The sequence below is a fragment of the Ictalurus furcatus genome, chromosome 28 (genome assembly GCF_023375685.1).
Source record: "Ictalurus furcatus strain D&B chromosome 28, Billie_1.0, whole genome shotgun sequence".
Lineage (NCBI taxonomy): Eukaryota > Metazoa > Chordata > Actinopteri > Siluriformes > Ictaluridae > Ictalurus > Ictalurus furcatus.
The window spans coordinates 15268400-15285648 of NC_071282.1; the positions used below are offsets into that span (position 1 = coordinate 15268400).

Consider the following 17249-nt stretch of genomic DNA (forward strand, 5'->3'; position numbering starts at 1 on the left):
ATGTATTACTTAGGTTGTTTTTTTCTGTTTGCTTGTTTGTTTTGTTTTGCCTACGGTATTAATTTAGGTTGCATTTCTTATCTAATGTATTAATTATGTTGTTTGTTTGTTTGTTTGTTTGTTTTACCTAAAGAATTATATAGGTTGAATTTTTTATGCTTAATGTATTCATTTAAGCTGTTTTTTTATCTTAAGTATTAATTAGGTTGTTTGTTTTTTGTTGCTTTGCGTAATGTTTTAATTTAGGTTGCATTTTAAAAATCTAATGTATTCATTTATGTTGCATTTTTATCTCATGTAATAATTTAGGTTGTATTTTTTGTCTAATGTGTTAATGTATGTTGTATTTTTATCCAATGTAATATTTTTTCTAATGTATTAAATAGGGTTTTGTTTTGGGGTTTTTTTTTGTTGTTGTTGTTGCCTAATGTAATATTTAAACTGTATGTTTCTTCTTTCATCTAATGTATTAGTTGTGTGTGTGTGTGTGTGTGTGTGTGTGTGTGTGTGTGTGTGTGTGTGGGTGTGTGGTTATAAAAATCACCAGAAAGACCATTCCTGTATTGGTCAGAAATGGAGTGCAGTAAGTCCTCCACACCGCAGGGGGCATAAGTATGATTGGAGCTCGTTTATGTATCCTAGAACCACAGAAATAGTCAGGCTTTCGAGACGCCTGCAGTTTATCAGATTTGTTCCGTTTATTCCACAAGCTAAGGTAAAAAATAAAATAAAAAAAACAATCCAAACAGATCCAGTATTCGGGTCTGAAACTTTGCCAAGTTTAACGTTGTTGTGGTTTTTGCATAACCATCTTTCTTTCCGCGTCACCAAAACGCAAACGTTTAGCTTAGTTAGCCAGCTAGCCAGTGAGACCAGAGAGCTCTGGAAGTGGCTGTGTGTGTGTTTAGGAGTCGTACATACCATAAAGGTTTACCGGTTTCCTTTTGTTTATGCATTTTCTTTAAGTTGCGACAATGAACTCGAAGAACCTGAAGGCTTTTCTGGAGTCCTCTCTAAACGAGATCTTCAAGGCGACTGTGGATAACATCCTGGATTCTGTAGATCAGACTCTGGCCGAGTATCAGGGACAAATTCGGCGGATTACATCTGAAAATGAGACACTGAGAGAAAAACTACGTTCTCAAGAGGCCATTACATGCCAGGTGAAAACAGGTATGTGAAATGAGACGCACAGAACGGTAATTATTTATTGTATTTACTTCTTAACGTTCACACATAAAAATACAAATTACCAAATTACCCCTTGAGCATCAATACATTACTTTCTATACTAAGAAATGAAACCGCGTTAAATGTAACTATAAATCGATTTAAAAAAAAAGCATGACAAGTAATTCATTCATAAATAAAGATGGTTAGCACTGGCAAATTGAAAGAAAATAAAAACTTCAAGACATGCTGTTGGCAAATAATCAACTACAGAGTGGTAAAAGTCCACTGTCCAGCCCTGTTGTTAATTGTTTTCCAATAACAACACATCCTGATAGGGCCAAGCAATATGACAAATATATCACATCACGATACTTGAGGACATTTCTACGATACACAATGTATATCACAATATATAATTTAGCTAACAAGCTGTCTGCAAAACAGTAGTAAAATATACAATAGTTAAACTGAGTTTGATGCTACTTGAATGCCTACAAAGACAAAGAAGATTAATTTTTATTTTATTTTTTGAAATTACATCAAATCACCAACATCTGTACCATCAGTACCATTTCATTTGTAATTCTTAAAAACACTGAGGTGTGATACACTCTGAAAAGTGTATCACGTAATTAGGGCTGGAACTAACGATTATTTTCATAATCGATTAGTCGGCCGATTATTTTTCCAATTAATCGGATGGGGCGGGGCAAACTCTCAGTGCCTTTTTTTGTTGTTGTTGTTTATTTAAAATAAAAATCCACAAACTGAGTGTTACAAATATAAATTCAGACTTAAACTTTACACAACTGTTTGTCTAAAACAGAAGAGAACCCAACACACACACAAGAATATATATTATTAATTTAGGACTGTAGTTTAATTCGATGCTTTTTGTGAATCCATAAAAAAAATAATGCATAAGTACTTATATATAAATATTAACTAAATAAGTGTGTGTGTATATATGTGTATATGTGTGTGTGTGTGTGTGTATATATATATATATGTATGTATGTATGTATGTATGTATGTATGTATGTATATATATGTATGTACATATATATGTGTGTGTGTGTGTGTATGTGTATGTATGTATGTATAATATGTATGTGTATATATTGACAATGATTTTCATAATCGATTATTATCGATTTTATCGATTAGTTATTGCAGCTGTACATGTGATCATTTATCACGACACTATTATATTGATATATCCGCCCAGCCCTACGTCCTGAAGAGTTTTATTCATCATATACCAAGGTAATTTGCCAATAGTTCAATTTTATTATTTATTAATGACCCACATGTCGTGCGTTTTATCCATTAATAAGTAACATATATACTTGTAAGTCACTTCGGATAAGGGCGTCTGCCGAATGCCATAAATCTAAATGTTAAATCAACATCTCCTTAGAGAATGCTTCACCGTATCAGTGATTATATGGTTTTGTTTAATAAACAACAGACATCTATTTATGCTTCGTCCTAGATTATATCAGGGCATATGAAAATGTGCATACAAATAGTCACCACATTAGAAACTTGCCTGTGTTTGCCAAAATAAACACACACAATGGTTAAAATTGTTGTGAACATCCATGGCCAGGAGACAAGCGAGCAAAACTGGCCATGTTCTTTGAGTTGGTATACTCCCTCTCTTCTGTCAATCACTAGCCAATCATGAGCGTCTGTGAGCCCGTGTATGCAGAAGAAGGCAGATAGCGCTTTCCTCCAAATGTGTTACTCTGCCCTGTGATGCAGCAGTTCGAAGAGATGCAGTTGGCTGGCTTCACGTGTCTTAGAGGAAGCATGTGTTCGCCTTCACCCTCCCTGGTTGGTAGCTGTCAGGATCAGGTCAGATAGGTGATGTCATCGGTCATCAGATGGAGTACATCCTCACCTGCCAACAACACCTGGAACTGATGTAAATCTTTTCTGGATGATCAAAATGCTTCAGCTTCACCAGAAGTAAGATGCTTGAAGAATCAGGAGACCAAGTGCCAGGGTATAGTCAAAGAGATGGTTTATTATGCGTGCAAAGACAGCCTGGGCTCTACATCGTTCCTTAGTCTTAGTCTAAACATAAGTTGGATAGAGTTGGCTTTTATACTCAAATGTACGTGCAAGCACCATACCCAAGGCTAGTAAGGAAAAACAAAAGACAAAACACCTTGACAAAACATAATCACGTACAGAAACCCAAAAACATAATGAGACCACGTGTAAGCAAAAATCACATTGAACTGATCTTAAATGATTGAATCATAATCATGGAAAATAAGGAAAAATATTTCACGTGACTGGGGAGAGATGGCGGGCAAATAATTGCAGTGAAATCTCTGCTCAAAGTACTTGGTATACTCAAGCTGCTAGGTGGCAGCATAGATCTCAGTAAAAAAAGAGTCATGTTAGTCTCAGCATTAAATGCTCCGCTGCCCACAAGCTTCCAAAATCTTGAAGGTTGCAGTTTGATTGACTGTTCACACTTCCATGTATGCAAACCTCCATGTGCCGGGTTCCAAAAGGGAAACAGATCTTTGGACACCATGACACAGTGAACTTTTCCAAAGCACAATATGTTCACTGAAATAGAAAATAGAAACTTTGCTGCGTTTTGTTGTTAAGTCATTCCAGAGATTTGTCTGAAAGTGTTAGTAGAAAGTAAACAAGATAATTTAAAAAGTTTGTTAATAAGCTGTGGCACAAGTTTGTGATTGGTCATTTTCCCTTTCAGTCAGGTAACCTGTTCCTGTGAAAGTAAGTGGTTTTTCGCCACATTCACTGACAAGGTATCAAGTTCTCTAGTGCTAGCTTGCAAGACTGCTGACACGTTGACTGTTTCAAACTCAATTTTTTTTGCTTTGCAGTGCATGACAATCTTGTTGTTGCTGATGGGGACTTAAGACCGACTTTTCTTCATCATCCGACTGTACCTGGACATAGGGGTCCAGGGAAAGCCTCTCAGAAACAGAGGGAAGATTGGAGCAAGACAGCAGGTAGCTCTAGATCTGCATTACTAAAACCAAGCCCCCTTCCAGCCAACAGCGGAGCACATCAGTTAGATGAAGAAGTGCAGAGTACCACAGTACCTTATGTAAAGATTGACCCAGACATTGAAGATGACAGCAGCCTGTTAAAGCATCAGTCCCCTGTTAACCTTACAACTAAGATCATTAAAGTAGAAGGGTCCGAGGAGAACTTTTCAGAATGTTACATTGGATCTCCAGCAGACCTCTCCAGAGACAGTGATGACGAGATTCAAGTAACCATGGTGTCCAATAAGCACATGAGCAGTACTATGAGTGAAGATGAAGCCAGCGATATGGGGCACCATGAATCGGAGAAGTCGGCACACAGCGTATCTGAGGAAGATATTGAAGATCCAACTGATGACGCCGTTCTTGGTGTCTGTTTTGATGATGATGGATTGGCTTTAGAACCAGACAAGGGGTTTATAGAAATTTTTCAATCAACGGAATCGCCAAACTCAAAAGAGCTGAAGGACAGCAAAACCTTCCACTGCGCACTTTGCGAGAAGAGCTTCGGTCGCATGGCGTCACTTAACATACACATGAGGACTCATAGCTCAGAGAGAGCTCACATCTGCAGCTACTGCGGCAAGGGTTTTAGCCGAGCTGACCTACTGAAGAACCATCAACGCACCCATACAGGCGAGAGACCCTATTCCTGTAATCTATGCGGAAAGAGTTATGGTCATCAGGGCCAACTCCGGATCCACAAACGAACCCACACGGGTGAGAAACCCTATGCCTGCCCGCATTGTGCCAAGCGCTTTACTGAACACAACCAGCTCAAAGTGCACCTCCGGACGCACACGGGCGAGCGACCGTACTCCTGTAGCGTCTGCACCAAGACCTTTGCCAGTGCGGGCAACCTGAGGATCCATCTACGGATTCACAGTGGAGAAAAACCTCATTGTTGTAGCCAGTGCGGAAAGAGGTTCAACAGCCAAGGCGACCTCAAAACGCATCTGCGTGTACACACGGGCGAGCGCCCGTACCACTGCGATCTCTGTGAAAAGACGTTCAGCCAGGCTGGCCACCTGAGCATCCACATGCGCATGCACACGGGCGAGAGGCCATACGAATGCGGAATATGTGGACGCACCTTCACTGTGGCCAGCAGCCTCAAGCTCCATCAGCTCACCCACACCGGAGAAAAGCTGCACACCTGCGTACGCTGTGAGAAAAGCTTCAGCAGGGCCAGCCATCTGAAAAGACATGAGCAGCTCCACGCCAAAGAGGAAACCGTACTAATGGGTACTGATCAATCGTTGTCGATGGAAGACCAAAAGCTTCATGGTGGAGATGAAGTACAAAATCTGGATGGGATGGAGTGAACGAAGCCTCCATCCCCACACATATTAGCCAGTTGGTCATGTAAACCTTCCATTTAGGCCACTTGGTATTATCAGTTTATCAACACCCCCACTACCCCATCCACCAATCCAATGGAAGGGGGCCGCTGTTGAGCGAATGTTATTTAGATGGTGGTCCATTGTCAGTACAGCAGTGCCATTGGCATGGTAGTGTGTGCGGTACTGCAGATTGTATCAGGAACATCAGGAAAGTTCTATCTACTATCTTTCACATACACAAGCTCGCAGAGGTGTATGATTTGCGATAGTATGCCATTCCGCCCACCCAAAAACCATGGCAAATTTTACTCCCTTGGCTTTCAGGCCATGGATGGCTGTGGCGTCTTCGAGATTCCAACTCACGATCCCCTGGGTTGGCACTTTTAGTAATGAGGTTTTAAAGACTTTTACTACGACACTTACTAGTCACTTGATTGCACAAGCCTACCTTGTTCATTCATCTTGTAGGTGTACAGTTGGAGAACAAAGATCGTCTTTTTACTGAGTACAACACTTTTGTTGGCTGGACATTTTTGCTTCAGAAATAGTCCACCAACTTGGTATAGAATGAGGGAGTAGGGAGAAACACTGCTGTATCTTATACATTCACTGTGGTCACTGGGATCACTGTGCTGAAAATGATCCACCACCCAAATAGTACTATGAGGGTCACTTTCAATGATGGGCAGGTGTGGAGGGCTTGACTGTAGTCAATCTTGACTAAGTAATTGTTCAACTACAAAGTGACCTGTATGGTAGTTCTACATGTTACAGTAGCCGATGAGTGCAGGTAGCTGTACCCAATGAAGTGGCACCATGTGTGATATTCATACATTTCATTTTGCTTTACAACTCTTTATTGCACAGTCAAAAAAAACTATTAAGAAATATCCAAATGTTTGGTTGTCAAACATAAGTTAATGACATTTATTTTACATCAAAAGTATTATGGTGGACATATGGAAGAAAGTTAGAATTAAATTAGTGGTTTGTGGTGTTGTTTTCAACGGTTAAAGAAAATGAGAAAGGCCTGGGAAAACCCTTCATGTAGCAGACTTTTGACTAGCAAACATTTTCCTTTATATGTAATTCTAAAAAAAACTATAGTCTTTTCTGAACTTAGAACTCTTTTGCGCATATCTCAATCGAGTGAAGTTTAAAAGTCTTGATTTATGTCCAAAAGTGAAAAGGAAGAAAAGTGTATTTAAAGATCCCGTTCCAAGTGCAGCACAGGAGCATCACGAACATTTAAACAGCTGATTACAAACTGAATTGATTAAGCTTATGTCAGTTACGGCACATAGCCATTCGACTTCATCAAACCTGATTTATTTATTTTTTTGGTTGTTTGCTGGAAATCTGCCATAGTGGCATCCAATTGGGTTTCCCAAATCTCCACACATATTGGCCAACTAGAACAGTAAGTACGGTGAATATAATGAAAATGCGCTTTGATAATACAGTGTAGAATGTGAGGTATTTTCTTGTAATTCCTATTATTTCTGATGCTAGAGATTGAAAACTGGGCTTTAAATTTATCTTTGATTCCCTGCTGAGGCCTTGATGCTGGCAACCCCTTCTCACTGGAAACTGAATTCCTTGTTTTGAATGCAATCTTTGTGCTTTCTGAGGAATCACATAAACAGTGTTATACTGTCATTAATCATAATAGAAGGATTTTTTTTTCAAATGGTGACTAATTGTAACATACTGATCAAAGATGCTGAATTAGTTTTTTGTTCTTATATCTTAATATGACTGTGTGATTTTTATATTAGCCAACACTTTTGTTCGATGTCTGTGTGCGCCAGAACCATTCAGTCCGACTGATTTATCCGCACTTGTAAAAGAGAGCAAATGTATGAAACATATTTGCATATATTTCCGTAGATATGGTTTCTTTCTTATTTTTAAAAATTCTACCACATCTTTTATGCATTTTAGGGCATGCATTATTTAGTATTCCTTACCGTTCCAGTTTGTGCGTCTTCTCTATCAGTGCATAAAGGAATCATGTAAACTAAACTACAGTCTTGAACTAAACTGATATTCAAAATCCATACTTGTGAAAATGACTGTAACCTTGTTAACGGTATTGACGAGATTAGCTTTGTGACCATAGCGCAGTATCAATTTAAAGTGCACACAATAACTGCAAATTCCCCTTGACAATAAAGGTTAGATGGTAATGTTAACTAAAAGTATGTACACGTTATAATGATTAATATTGTTTACTTAGTGGAAATGTAGTGGAAATTAAGCCATTCTTGCAATTGTCATTCCATCATAATAAATGAAATGAAAAATCAAATGTGTTTTTGCACATTACTGAAGTGAATTTCTGAAGTGTGCTTAAGTAATAACATTTATATTACTAGAATTGTTTGTAATGTATGCTTGTTTTTCTAGACTCTGATTGGTAGAGCAATCAAACCACTGTTATAGAAGTTTTGCAACCATTAAAATCCAGCATTTTATATAAAAGACCCCTTTACAGAAAAGCCACATGAACTTTACATTTATAATAGTGATTGATTTCTGTTTGTGTGTGATTTTACACGATTCGTTTACTTACACATTATTTTTGCACCATTTCTTTTCACATGCAATTTTTTTTCCATGACTAATTTTTCATGTTTTTCTCCCATGATTCATTCAGGTTATTTTCCATGATTAATTTTGTTTAAACATGTTAATTTTACCTCCGTGTACTCCGGTTTCCTCCCCCAGTCCAGAGACACGCATGGTAGGCTGATTGCCATGTCTAAAGTGTCCGTAGTGTATGAATGGGTGTGTGAATGTGTGTGTGAGTGTGTGCCCTGCGATGGACTGACACCCTGTCCAGGGTGTACCCCGCCTTGTGCCCGATGCTCCCTGGGATAGGCTCCAGATTCCCACACGACCCTGAAAAGGAGTAAGCGGTTGAAGATGGATGGATGGATGGATGTTAATTTTACTAATATTTTTCACATTAATAATTCATTTTCACATGATCACATTGTTCAAATGTTTACAGTGCCTTGCAAAAGAGTTTTTTTAAAGTTTTTTTTTTTAAATTCCTCTATAGGGTTGTCACGGTAACAAAAATTTCAGTAGTTGGTACCAATACCAGTAATATTCCACCGTACCAATTTCAGTATCAAAGTAAAACAAAAAAACATGTTAATTGAACAACACACTATTTTATTAAAGTTAAATATAGAATGTGTTTTTAAAAATGCCATTCTGTATACTTCAAGTACAACATTATTAAAGCTATTAGAGTTATCCAGCCAAGAGTAGAAATGTTTTTCTGACTGACTGATAAAGACATAAACAGTTCTAGATACACGTTATTTTCTAATGCATAAATTTCAGATATATCGGTCATCAAAAAGTCTCTGGTGTGTAAAATTAATAAATCCCATCACGTCCTCCCATTTATTTCACAACAATAAAAATTAAAGCATTAATTGGTTAATAAGGACTCCTGACCGTATTACTGTTAAACGCGCGTATGCTAAACATTAAGCAAAAACCAGGATTTTTACTTTTATTTTTTGCAATAATACACTCGAATTAAACTATTCTACATTTATAATATAACCGCTACCATAATCTGAAAGTCATTGAATAAATACTGCGGTTAAACAGCCGCTGTTCCTGAAAGTACGGTTAATATAACCGCACATCAATTTCAGGGGCGCGGCTTTTACACACATAGCGGTAACAGCACCGAAAGCGGAAAACTAACGTCCGAGAGTTCCTACACGACAAAAGCACATCAACAATGACTATTTAAAATAAAGAAGTAACAAAACCATAAATTAACATAAATCAGGGTGTAGGTATTTAAGGTGCTTTAATAGGTTAGATGTGTTTCCTCTTTTCGTCAAAAAAAAAAACTTTGCAAATCGGTTTGTGGTTATTGATGTTCCCTTTGTGATCTGTTCTGCCGGGCGCCATGGCTGCGGCCGAAACCGCATGTATTTCGCATGTACACGTATTTCGCCTACTATATAGTAGGTAAGTCCAGTTGCATTATGGGATTGTTAGACTCGTGCAGTGTCGATCGGTTGCATACTGCAAAATCTCACCGGAAATAGAACTCCATCCGGGTATTTCTCGCCTACTGTTTCTCGCATACTAAGAATTCGGACATACTACCCCTCTAACGTACTGCTTTTCGCCTACTATATAGTAGGTAAGTATGCGGTTTCGGACGCAACCAAAATGTCTTCTTGTTACACAGTGCACCCATGAAAAGTTTCCGACTGACTACCTGTAGGACAGCGCGTCAGTACCGGGTTGACTCGGTACTCGGTAATACCGGTAGTTTTGAAAATCTGGTACTGTCAACTTTTTTTTCTTTTTAGTACCGACATGGTACCGAAGTACCGGTACTTTTGATAACCCTATTCCTCTATGATTAATGTATTTACACATTAATATATGTTTTTTTCTATTATTTCTCAAATGAATCATTCTTTTTCACGTGATCAAGTGTTTACATGTTGAGTTCATATGTTCAATTTTAAAGTGTAATACTGTGTAATTCAACATCACAAGGTTATTGTTTTTCAAATATGAAACATTTGAACATTCCCTTAAGGCCCATCTATGCATTAATAGTGTACACCTTGGATGACTCAGGTTTTCTTCCTGTCTCTGTGTCTTTATTGCAGCAGCACTCACAGCACCACACTGGACATTGCGGCTTCTTATTGGACAGGTACAGGACAGGCTGAATGCTGCTGCTGATGTCTGTGAAGCCGAAAGCTATGTAATGGATATAACATTTAAACACATCAGGAGAGAAATAGCGCTGAAATGGGAAGAGAGCTACGGGAGGTAAGTAGTTAAAAACTATGATGGCTAAAATAATGAGCATCATCTTGAAAGCTCTTTTCCTGACCTGGTGCATGTCATCCGTTCCTGGAACGGATTGGCTCAGCACCCACAGGATGGAGATGTTGCAGAAGAGCATTAACGCAAATGTGGCCAGGATCATGACCGTGAACACTTTGTCGAATTTGGGGATGTTGTCCATGCACTTCAGTATGGCGTTCACCAGCGTGATGAACCACATGACACCGGCACATACGGGACGATGGCTCCGGTCCTTCAGAGTGTAGAAGACGATGGGATGGCACACGGCCATGTAGCGGTCCATGCAGATGCATGCCAGGAAGAGTGGCGACATGTCCTTGATGCCGTAGAAGAAGCGCAGTATGTAGCAGGTGCTGCTGGTGGTCAGGTACAGCAGGTTGGCTAGCTCCAGTGGCAGGATGAGGCAGAAGAAGGTATCCAGCACAGCCAGGTGCCAGACGAAGATGTCCGACGTAGACGAGTCGCTCCTGTTGCGGTGGATCAGCCACAGGACTATGAGGTTGGCCGGGATGCCCATGGACATGTTAATAATCTGCATGCCCAGGTAGAAGAGGATGACCACGGGCATGTGGCTGCACATCTCATACACTGTCTTTTCAGGCACCGAGACATTTCCGTTAAAGACCAGGGTGTTACTGGTGTCATTATGTATCTCCATCGCTCAAAAGCTGGTGCTGATCCAAACAAGAAACTCCAAAACTGAAATGAAAGATATACATATGTATTATAAAAGCTCATATAATATTGTTGCATTGGGTTGTGCACCATTTATGGTCACTGTACGGTTTGAGATAATGTTGAGTCTACATTAAATTTAACTTTTTAAACTTGACGGACGCGCCCCATCTCATCTCATCTGATCCAAACAGGAAACTACAAACAAAAAGCTGAAATGAAAGATATACATATGTATTATAAAAATGTATTTGAATTGTACAGCATCTATAGGTCACTTTCCAGTTTCCTGAAATAATACAATATCACGTCACCTTTCTGTTTTTCTTTCTTACTTTCTATTAAATTAACTAGATTTCATTAAACACCATATTTTAGGGGGTTTTTTGTTTGTTTTTGTTTTTTAAGAAGCAAGTGATCTGTTACTTGTAACTTTCTTTAATTACATTCAAACATTTCTCATTAACATCTAAGTTTTATGGAAAATGAATTTTTAATAACCTTTTGCGCATTTTTCCGCTTACAGACTAACAAAGAAGACATAAAGCAAACATCTAAGACAAAATGTATGTAATATATACATGTATTGTATATCTCTATAGATATGAGATCTATATATAAGAACTTAGAAACAGCAGCCAACAAGTTCATATGTGGAAACTCAGTTGGAAAAAGATCTCAGGAGATGGTTTCTGTTAAAGCTATTAAAAGAATGGCAGGAGGGTTGTTTTTTTTGTTTGTTTGTTTGTTTGTTTGTTTGTTTGTTTTTGTCAAATCAGGTTATTAATTCTTGATTAAGCATAAAAAAATTATGAACATTTAGTTGGTTAACATGTTTATGTAATGATGTATGTTAGCAGTGTACAGCATTTACTATTGAATGAAATATGGAGAGAGAAAATTGGTGGGAAAATTTTAAGCAGAAACAGAATATATATATATATGGGTTTCATACAAAAAAAAACTGAAACGGCTAAACAATCTTTAGGTAATTTTTAAAAGAGTTTTTAAGTAATAACTACTTAATAGCACTTTAAATAAGAAAAAAATGAGTAGACTCACATATATTCGTCCCAACTGTAGCTGTTTTCACTTGTGAATAATTATTCCTGCTCTTCTATACTATTTTCTGATATTGTTATTGTCATACAAAGTTGTATCAGTGTGCAGTGCCTGTACCTGGCCCTGTTATATATATATATATATGTATATAGTCAAATGTCATGCAAATATGAAATGACAAACCAACAGATGTATCTGCAACTGTACCGATGTTACTGGTAATTATTCCATTCCTCTCCAAAGTCCACAAACATGCATGTGAATCCGATGCTGACAGTCTAGAAAGAACACGCTCATCTGAGGATGTTTGACACAAGCACCCATGTACCCATGATTCAACAGAGAGCACGTTCTGGCAAGTCCTCATCATTCACACCGATTGACCATGATGCAATTTGCCATATGAGCCTGATGGAAATTTTGAAGTAAACAACTGGTTTCAACAACATGGTTCACTTGTGAAATTCAGTGTAACAAAGCGTAATTTGTTACATGGATGTAACGAAGCCTGGCAGCTGCCTGACTTCAAGTTTCAAAAGGAAAGGTGCTGATGATGGAGCAGATGCTGCTGCTGCTGCTGCTGCTGCTGCTGCTGCTGTTTTCACACATCTTCTTTTTAAGTTTCCCCTTAAAGCATTGCAGCCCAACATAAAACCCGATACCCGTTACTGAAAGCTTTAATAAATTTCACTCACGATTCATTCTTTTCAATAAAATCCGCTCATACCCATCTTAAAATCTGTGACTTTTCCTGGTACATGTTGAACCTTAGTCTTAATCTAATAAAGATACAGTATTTGCATGATGTTTATGAATTTATGTCTACACTCTTAGAAAAAAAGTTGTTTATCTCTGAGTGTTTCCCTCCAAGCTTTGATTTCAAGTAGAGGCCTCTTTCGTGAATGAAGCACCCTTAATTATCCAGTGAATCATTGAAGAACCCTTGAGGAACCCCTAAGAGTGTAGATTTTCCTTCTCTCACAAGTACACAACTTTTTAAAATTCGCGTCACTGTAGATAATATGAATATGTTCAAGCACATGTTCTTTGAGTAGTTAAAGGTTCTTAGGTTCATAAACACATGTACTTGGAACCTTTTGTGGTAGAAAAACTCACTGTTGTAGAATTGTACATAGGCACTCTAGCTTTCCCCAGTTGGAACAACTGATGAATCCCCAAAGTGCCCCAGAAATGAACATTGGTGTTTCCGTGCTTTTTTTTTGTACTCATCCCTTAGCCTTATGGACACTATACAATATTAGATGTTAGAAAAAAAATACCAAAAATAATTTTAGAGATAACCTTTTGATGATTCACATTTGTGCAAATCTCCATGGTCATCCAAATAAATGCTCTCTAAATGTTCTACATTTTAAGAGTAGTAGGTATTGAATGTTATGTTTTAACATAAATAAATAGTGAAAGTGAAATCTTAAATATTCGGGGGTGGGTGTGCACTTCTGGGGTTGGAGGTTCAAATCCCACCTCCGCCCTATGTGCACGGAGTTTGCATGTTCTCCCCATGCTTCGGGTGTTTCCTCCTCCAGGTACTCTGATTTCCTCCCCGAGTCTAAAGACGTGTTGTAGGCTGATTGGCATTTCCAAATCGTCTGTAGTGTGTGAATGTGTGTGCGGTTGTGCCCTGCGATGGGCTGGCCTCCCGTCCAGAGTATCCCCCACCTTGTGCCCCGAGTTCCCTGGGCTAGGCTCCAGGCTCCCTCACAACTCGATACAGAAAATGGATGGATGGATGGATCCTAAATACTATCCCAAGATAAATCCAAAGACACCCAAAACTATGACGTTTCAGAGAATGTACTAAAATCAGTTTATACATACCACAGAGTAATTCTGATTGGTCAGAAGGTTAGAAGGTGTTGATTAATTTTCTGTAACAGCGGCTCTGACAGTAGTGTAGCTGAAAATTACACACTAATATTAATATGCTCATTATAACCCGTCATTATTTTCATAGTAACAGCTAATTCACTTGTATGGCCGGCCTTTGACATAATCAAAGTCTAACAGTAACTTGATTTGAGAACTGTACGGAGACATTTACTTAACATTTATGGAAGGACTCTCCAGTGTCAGCACTTTCTAACTGTCAGAGGTAAAGCTGAAAATACTTCAGGACATTGCATTTGTGTTTTCAAAATAACATGATAATCTGGTTTGGGTTTTATATAGCTGCTTTTATAGCTGCTACAACATAAATGATAACAGGAATTAACTTTCTGAGGGTGTCAGCATGTAGTTTGGTTCAATGACAAATAAACAGAGGATCCAGAAACCTTCAGAATTTTTTTTTTCTGTGCTAAGCTCTAACTGTATTCTAAAGTAATATGCGTTGGTTGACATCTAATCCAGAAATATGAATAGTGTAAATATTAGCTGTGTGGATAAAATTCCACTCCAATATCTTTTTATCATCACATGTGCGCCAGTGCATATTTTGATTCCCTGAATCCCCAGATTAAATGATGAGCTGCTGCTTCTAGATAAAGGGATTGTCACCAACTTTTCTTTCATGGATTTGAAATATTCCACAAATCAGCAATAGAGAGAATCATTTCAACCTCCTGATGCAATTACATCAGGTCATTTGCAGGTGTAATTGACACCCGGTCAATTACAGAGAACCTTAACTTCAGGTTCCCTGGGTTTTATTAACAAACTCATGGAGATTACTGAGTTACTGAGTTACTGAGCAGGACAGCTGGTACAGATTAACAACAACTTCAAAATACCCTAAAATGAAAGCAAACGTTCTATAAAACTTTATACAATGTATTGGGATGCGGCATGAATGGAACTTTTTTTTTTTTTTAACAATTTCTCACCACATGCTCAGAAAAAGCCATGACCCTGAATATTTGAATACTTAAATTGAGAAATGAATATTGTCCTGAAATTTACATTCGTCCTTCTGATAAGAAAAGCACCTGGTTTCTCCATTTACATGTTGCAAAGAGGGCATAGTTGTCATCTGTGGCCTACAATTCTGCATGTCAAGTTTAATTAAGAAATCAACCAGATTTCTGCATTAAAAAGGAAAAAAAATCAGGTGTTGATTAATTGAAAGTTTCTTTGCAAAGAAAAATAAACTTAATTTTAAAACCCATTGTAAAAACATGTGATTTTAAATGTCATTAAATGTCATTCTGACATCTGAGGAAAAAGGTCATAAAACAACGTCAATACAAATTTTTACTGAAATCATTTTTACAATAAACAAATTGATCTTTGTGCTGTGATAGTGTTGGCATGTTGAACAAAGAGACAACCTTTAACTGGGTTTAACGTGTAAATAAATGAGTAATTTACAGGTAAATATGTAAATCTTTTAAACAAATGTTATATACTGAATACACAGAGGTATACAATAAAAGATGTATATCTTTATAAGCCATAACCTTGAAACGTCTCTACTTTATTTGAATATAAATCAGACCATTTCAAAAGTTAAAGAATGCCCAAACAATTTAATGGTTTTCAACCCTAAAACAATTTAGTTTTGTAGCAAAAATAAGAAAACATTTACATTATTTTGTGAACATAGAATTGTTTGTAATGTATGTTTATGTATTTCTAGACTGTAATTGGTGAATTATGCCACAATACACTTTTCTGAAATGTGGATATTGGGATTTTTAAAAATTAATTCTGATTAGAAGACGCTGAGATAATGTTAAATGTTTTCAGATTTAAACGTTTTTCTCCTTTTTCCTCTTGTATATATTTTAAATAATGTCATATATGAATGTCATTTTTTTATTTAAATGTATTTTTGTAGACCGTGCTCTTTTTTTAATGAAGCACTACTGTTTTACAGGTAGTTTGTAAGAAAACCTATGTATCGTAATACATATCGTGCATCATAGAATTGCCCTCAAGAATCATAGGATAATTTTATGTCACCCACCCCTACGAAAGGTCCTTTAGACTGTTTTTTTTTTTTTTTTTTCAGCTAGAGGATGGTTTGACTGATGGATATCAAACATTGGTAGGTGCCACAAAGAACAAAAATATTTCCATCAAAAGAAGAATCTTTGTGGTACAAATAATTATTCAGTCTGTTATGGCAACAACAACAACAATCATGAACCACAAGGTTCTTCTGGAAATTAAAAATGGTTACTTGCTAATGAGTTATTGTTTTTTTAATCCGAGTAATTGTGTTGTTTTTTTCAGTGTCTAAGTAACTAAGAAAAATATTACATATGTACATTCAGAAATGTTGGCCTAATTGAATTTTTGAGACTTCAAATAGCAAAGCTTTCCACCAAAGAAGGAAAGAGAAAGAAAAGTCTCCTTGCATGGTTTTGCAACCATTAAAATCCAACATTTTATATAAAAGACCCCTTTACAGAAAAGCCACATGGACTTTACATGTATAATAGTGATTGATTTCTTTTCACACGTGATTTTTTTACACACTTTTTTTTCTTTTACTTACGCATTATTTTTTGCACCATTTCTTTTCACATGATTTGTTCATTTTTCACGTTTATTTCCATGATTTATTCACATCTTTTATTTTCCACGAGTAATTTTGTTTAAACATGTTCATTTTAGTCATATAGATTTTCACATGAATAATTCTTTTTCACATGATCACGTTGTTCAAATGTCAAATGTTTACCCGAGTTCAGATGTTCGGTTCCAAGGCGTGTATTTAAATGCACTTTTGTATGTGACTTTGAATCATTTACGTGATTTGTTTATTTTCATGTTAATTTTGCACATATTTATTCATATTTTATCTTACATAAACAATTTTTTGCCCATATGATAACATTATATACATGATGTTACACATTTACTTTAGTTCAATGAGTCAATGTTTTGGTGATTTTATTCCTCTGTGATTCATTTATTTACACTTCAATATATGATTTTTTCTATTATTTATCAAATGAATCATTCTTTTTCACGTGATCAAATAGTGTTTACATGTTGAGTTCACATGTTCCATTTTAAAGTGTAATATTGTGCAATGCACCTTCACAAGTTTTTGTTTTTCAAATATGAAAAACTTTTGATCATATGTGAAATGTGATTTTTTTCCCCCCTTAAGGCCCAT

The 17249-nt window shown here is 37.0% G+C and overlaps 2 protein-coding genes across 2 annotated transcripts; one reads left to right on the top strand and one right to left on the bottom strand.

Moving 5' to 3' along the window:
• The first annotated feature begins 1044 nt into the window (after positions 1–1044).
• LOC128603818 (zinc finger protein 239) lies at positions 1045–9193 on the top strand. Its single transcript, XM_053618522.1, has 2 exons — positions 1045–1173; positions 4047–9193. Exon 2 carries the CDS (start codon positions 4448–4450, stop codon positions 5537–5539), a length of 1092 nt encoding a protein of 363 aa, XP_053474497.1. The 5' UTR covers positions 1045–1173; positions 4047–4447; the 3' UTR covers positions 5540–9193.
• A 935-nt stretch (positions 9194–10128) lies between these two features.
• Positions 10129–12278, bottom strand: LOC128603819 (proteinase-activated receptor 3-like). Its single transcript, XM_053618523.1, has 2 exons — positions 12164–12278; positions 10129–11125 (listed from the first exon to the last, which is right to left on the bottom strand). The coding sequence occupies exon 2, from the start codon at positions 11082–11084 to the stop codon at positions 10155–10157; it is 930 nt and encodes a 309-aa protein (XP_053474498.1). The 5' UTR covers positions 11085–11125; positions 12164–12278; the 3' UTR covers positions 10129–10154.
• Positions 12279–17249: the final 4971 nt, after the last annotated feature.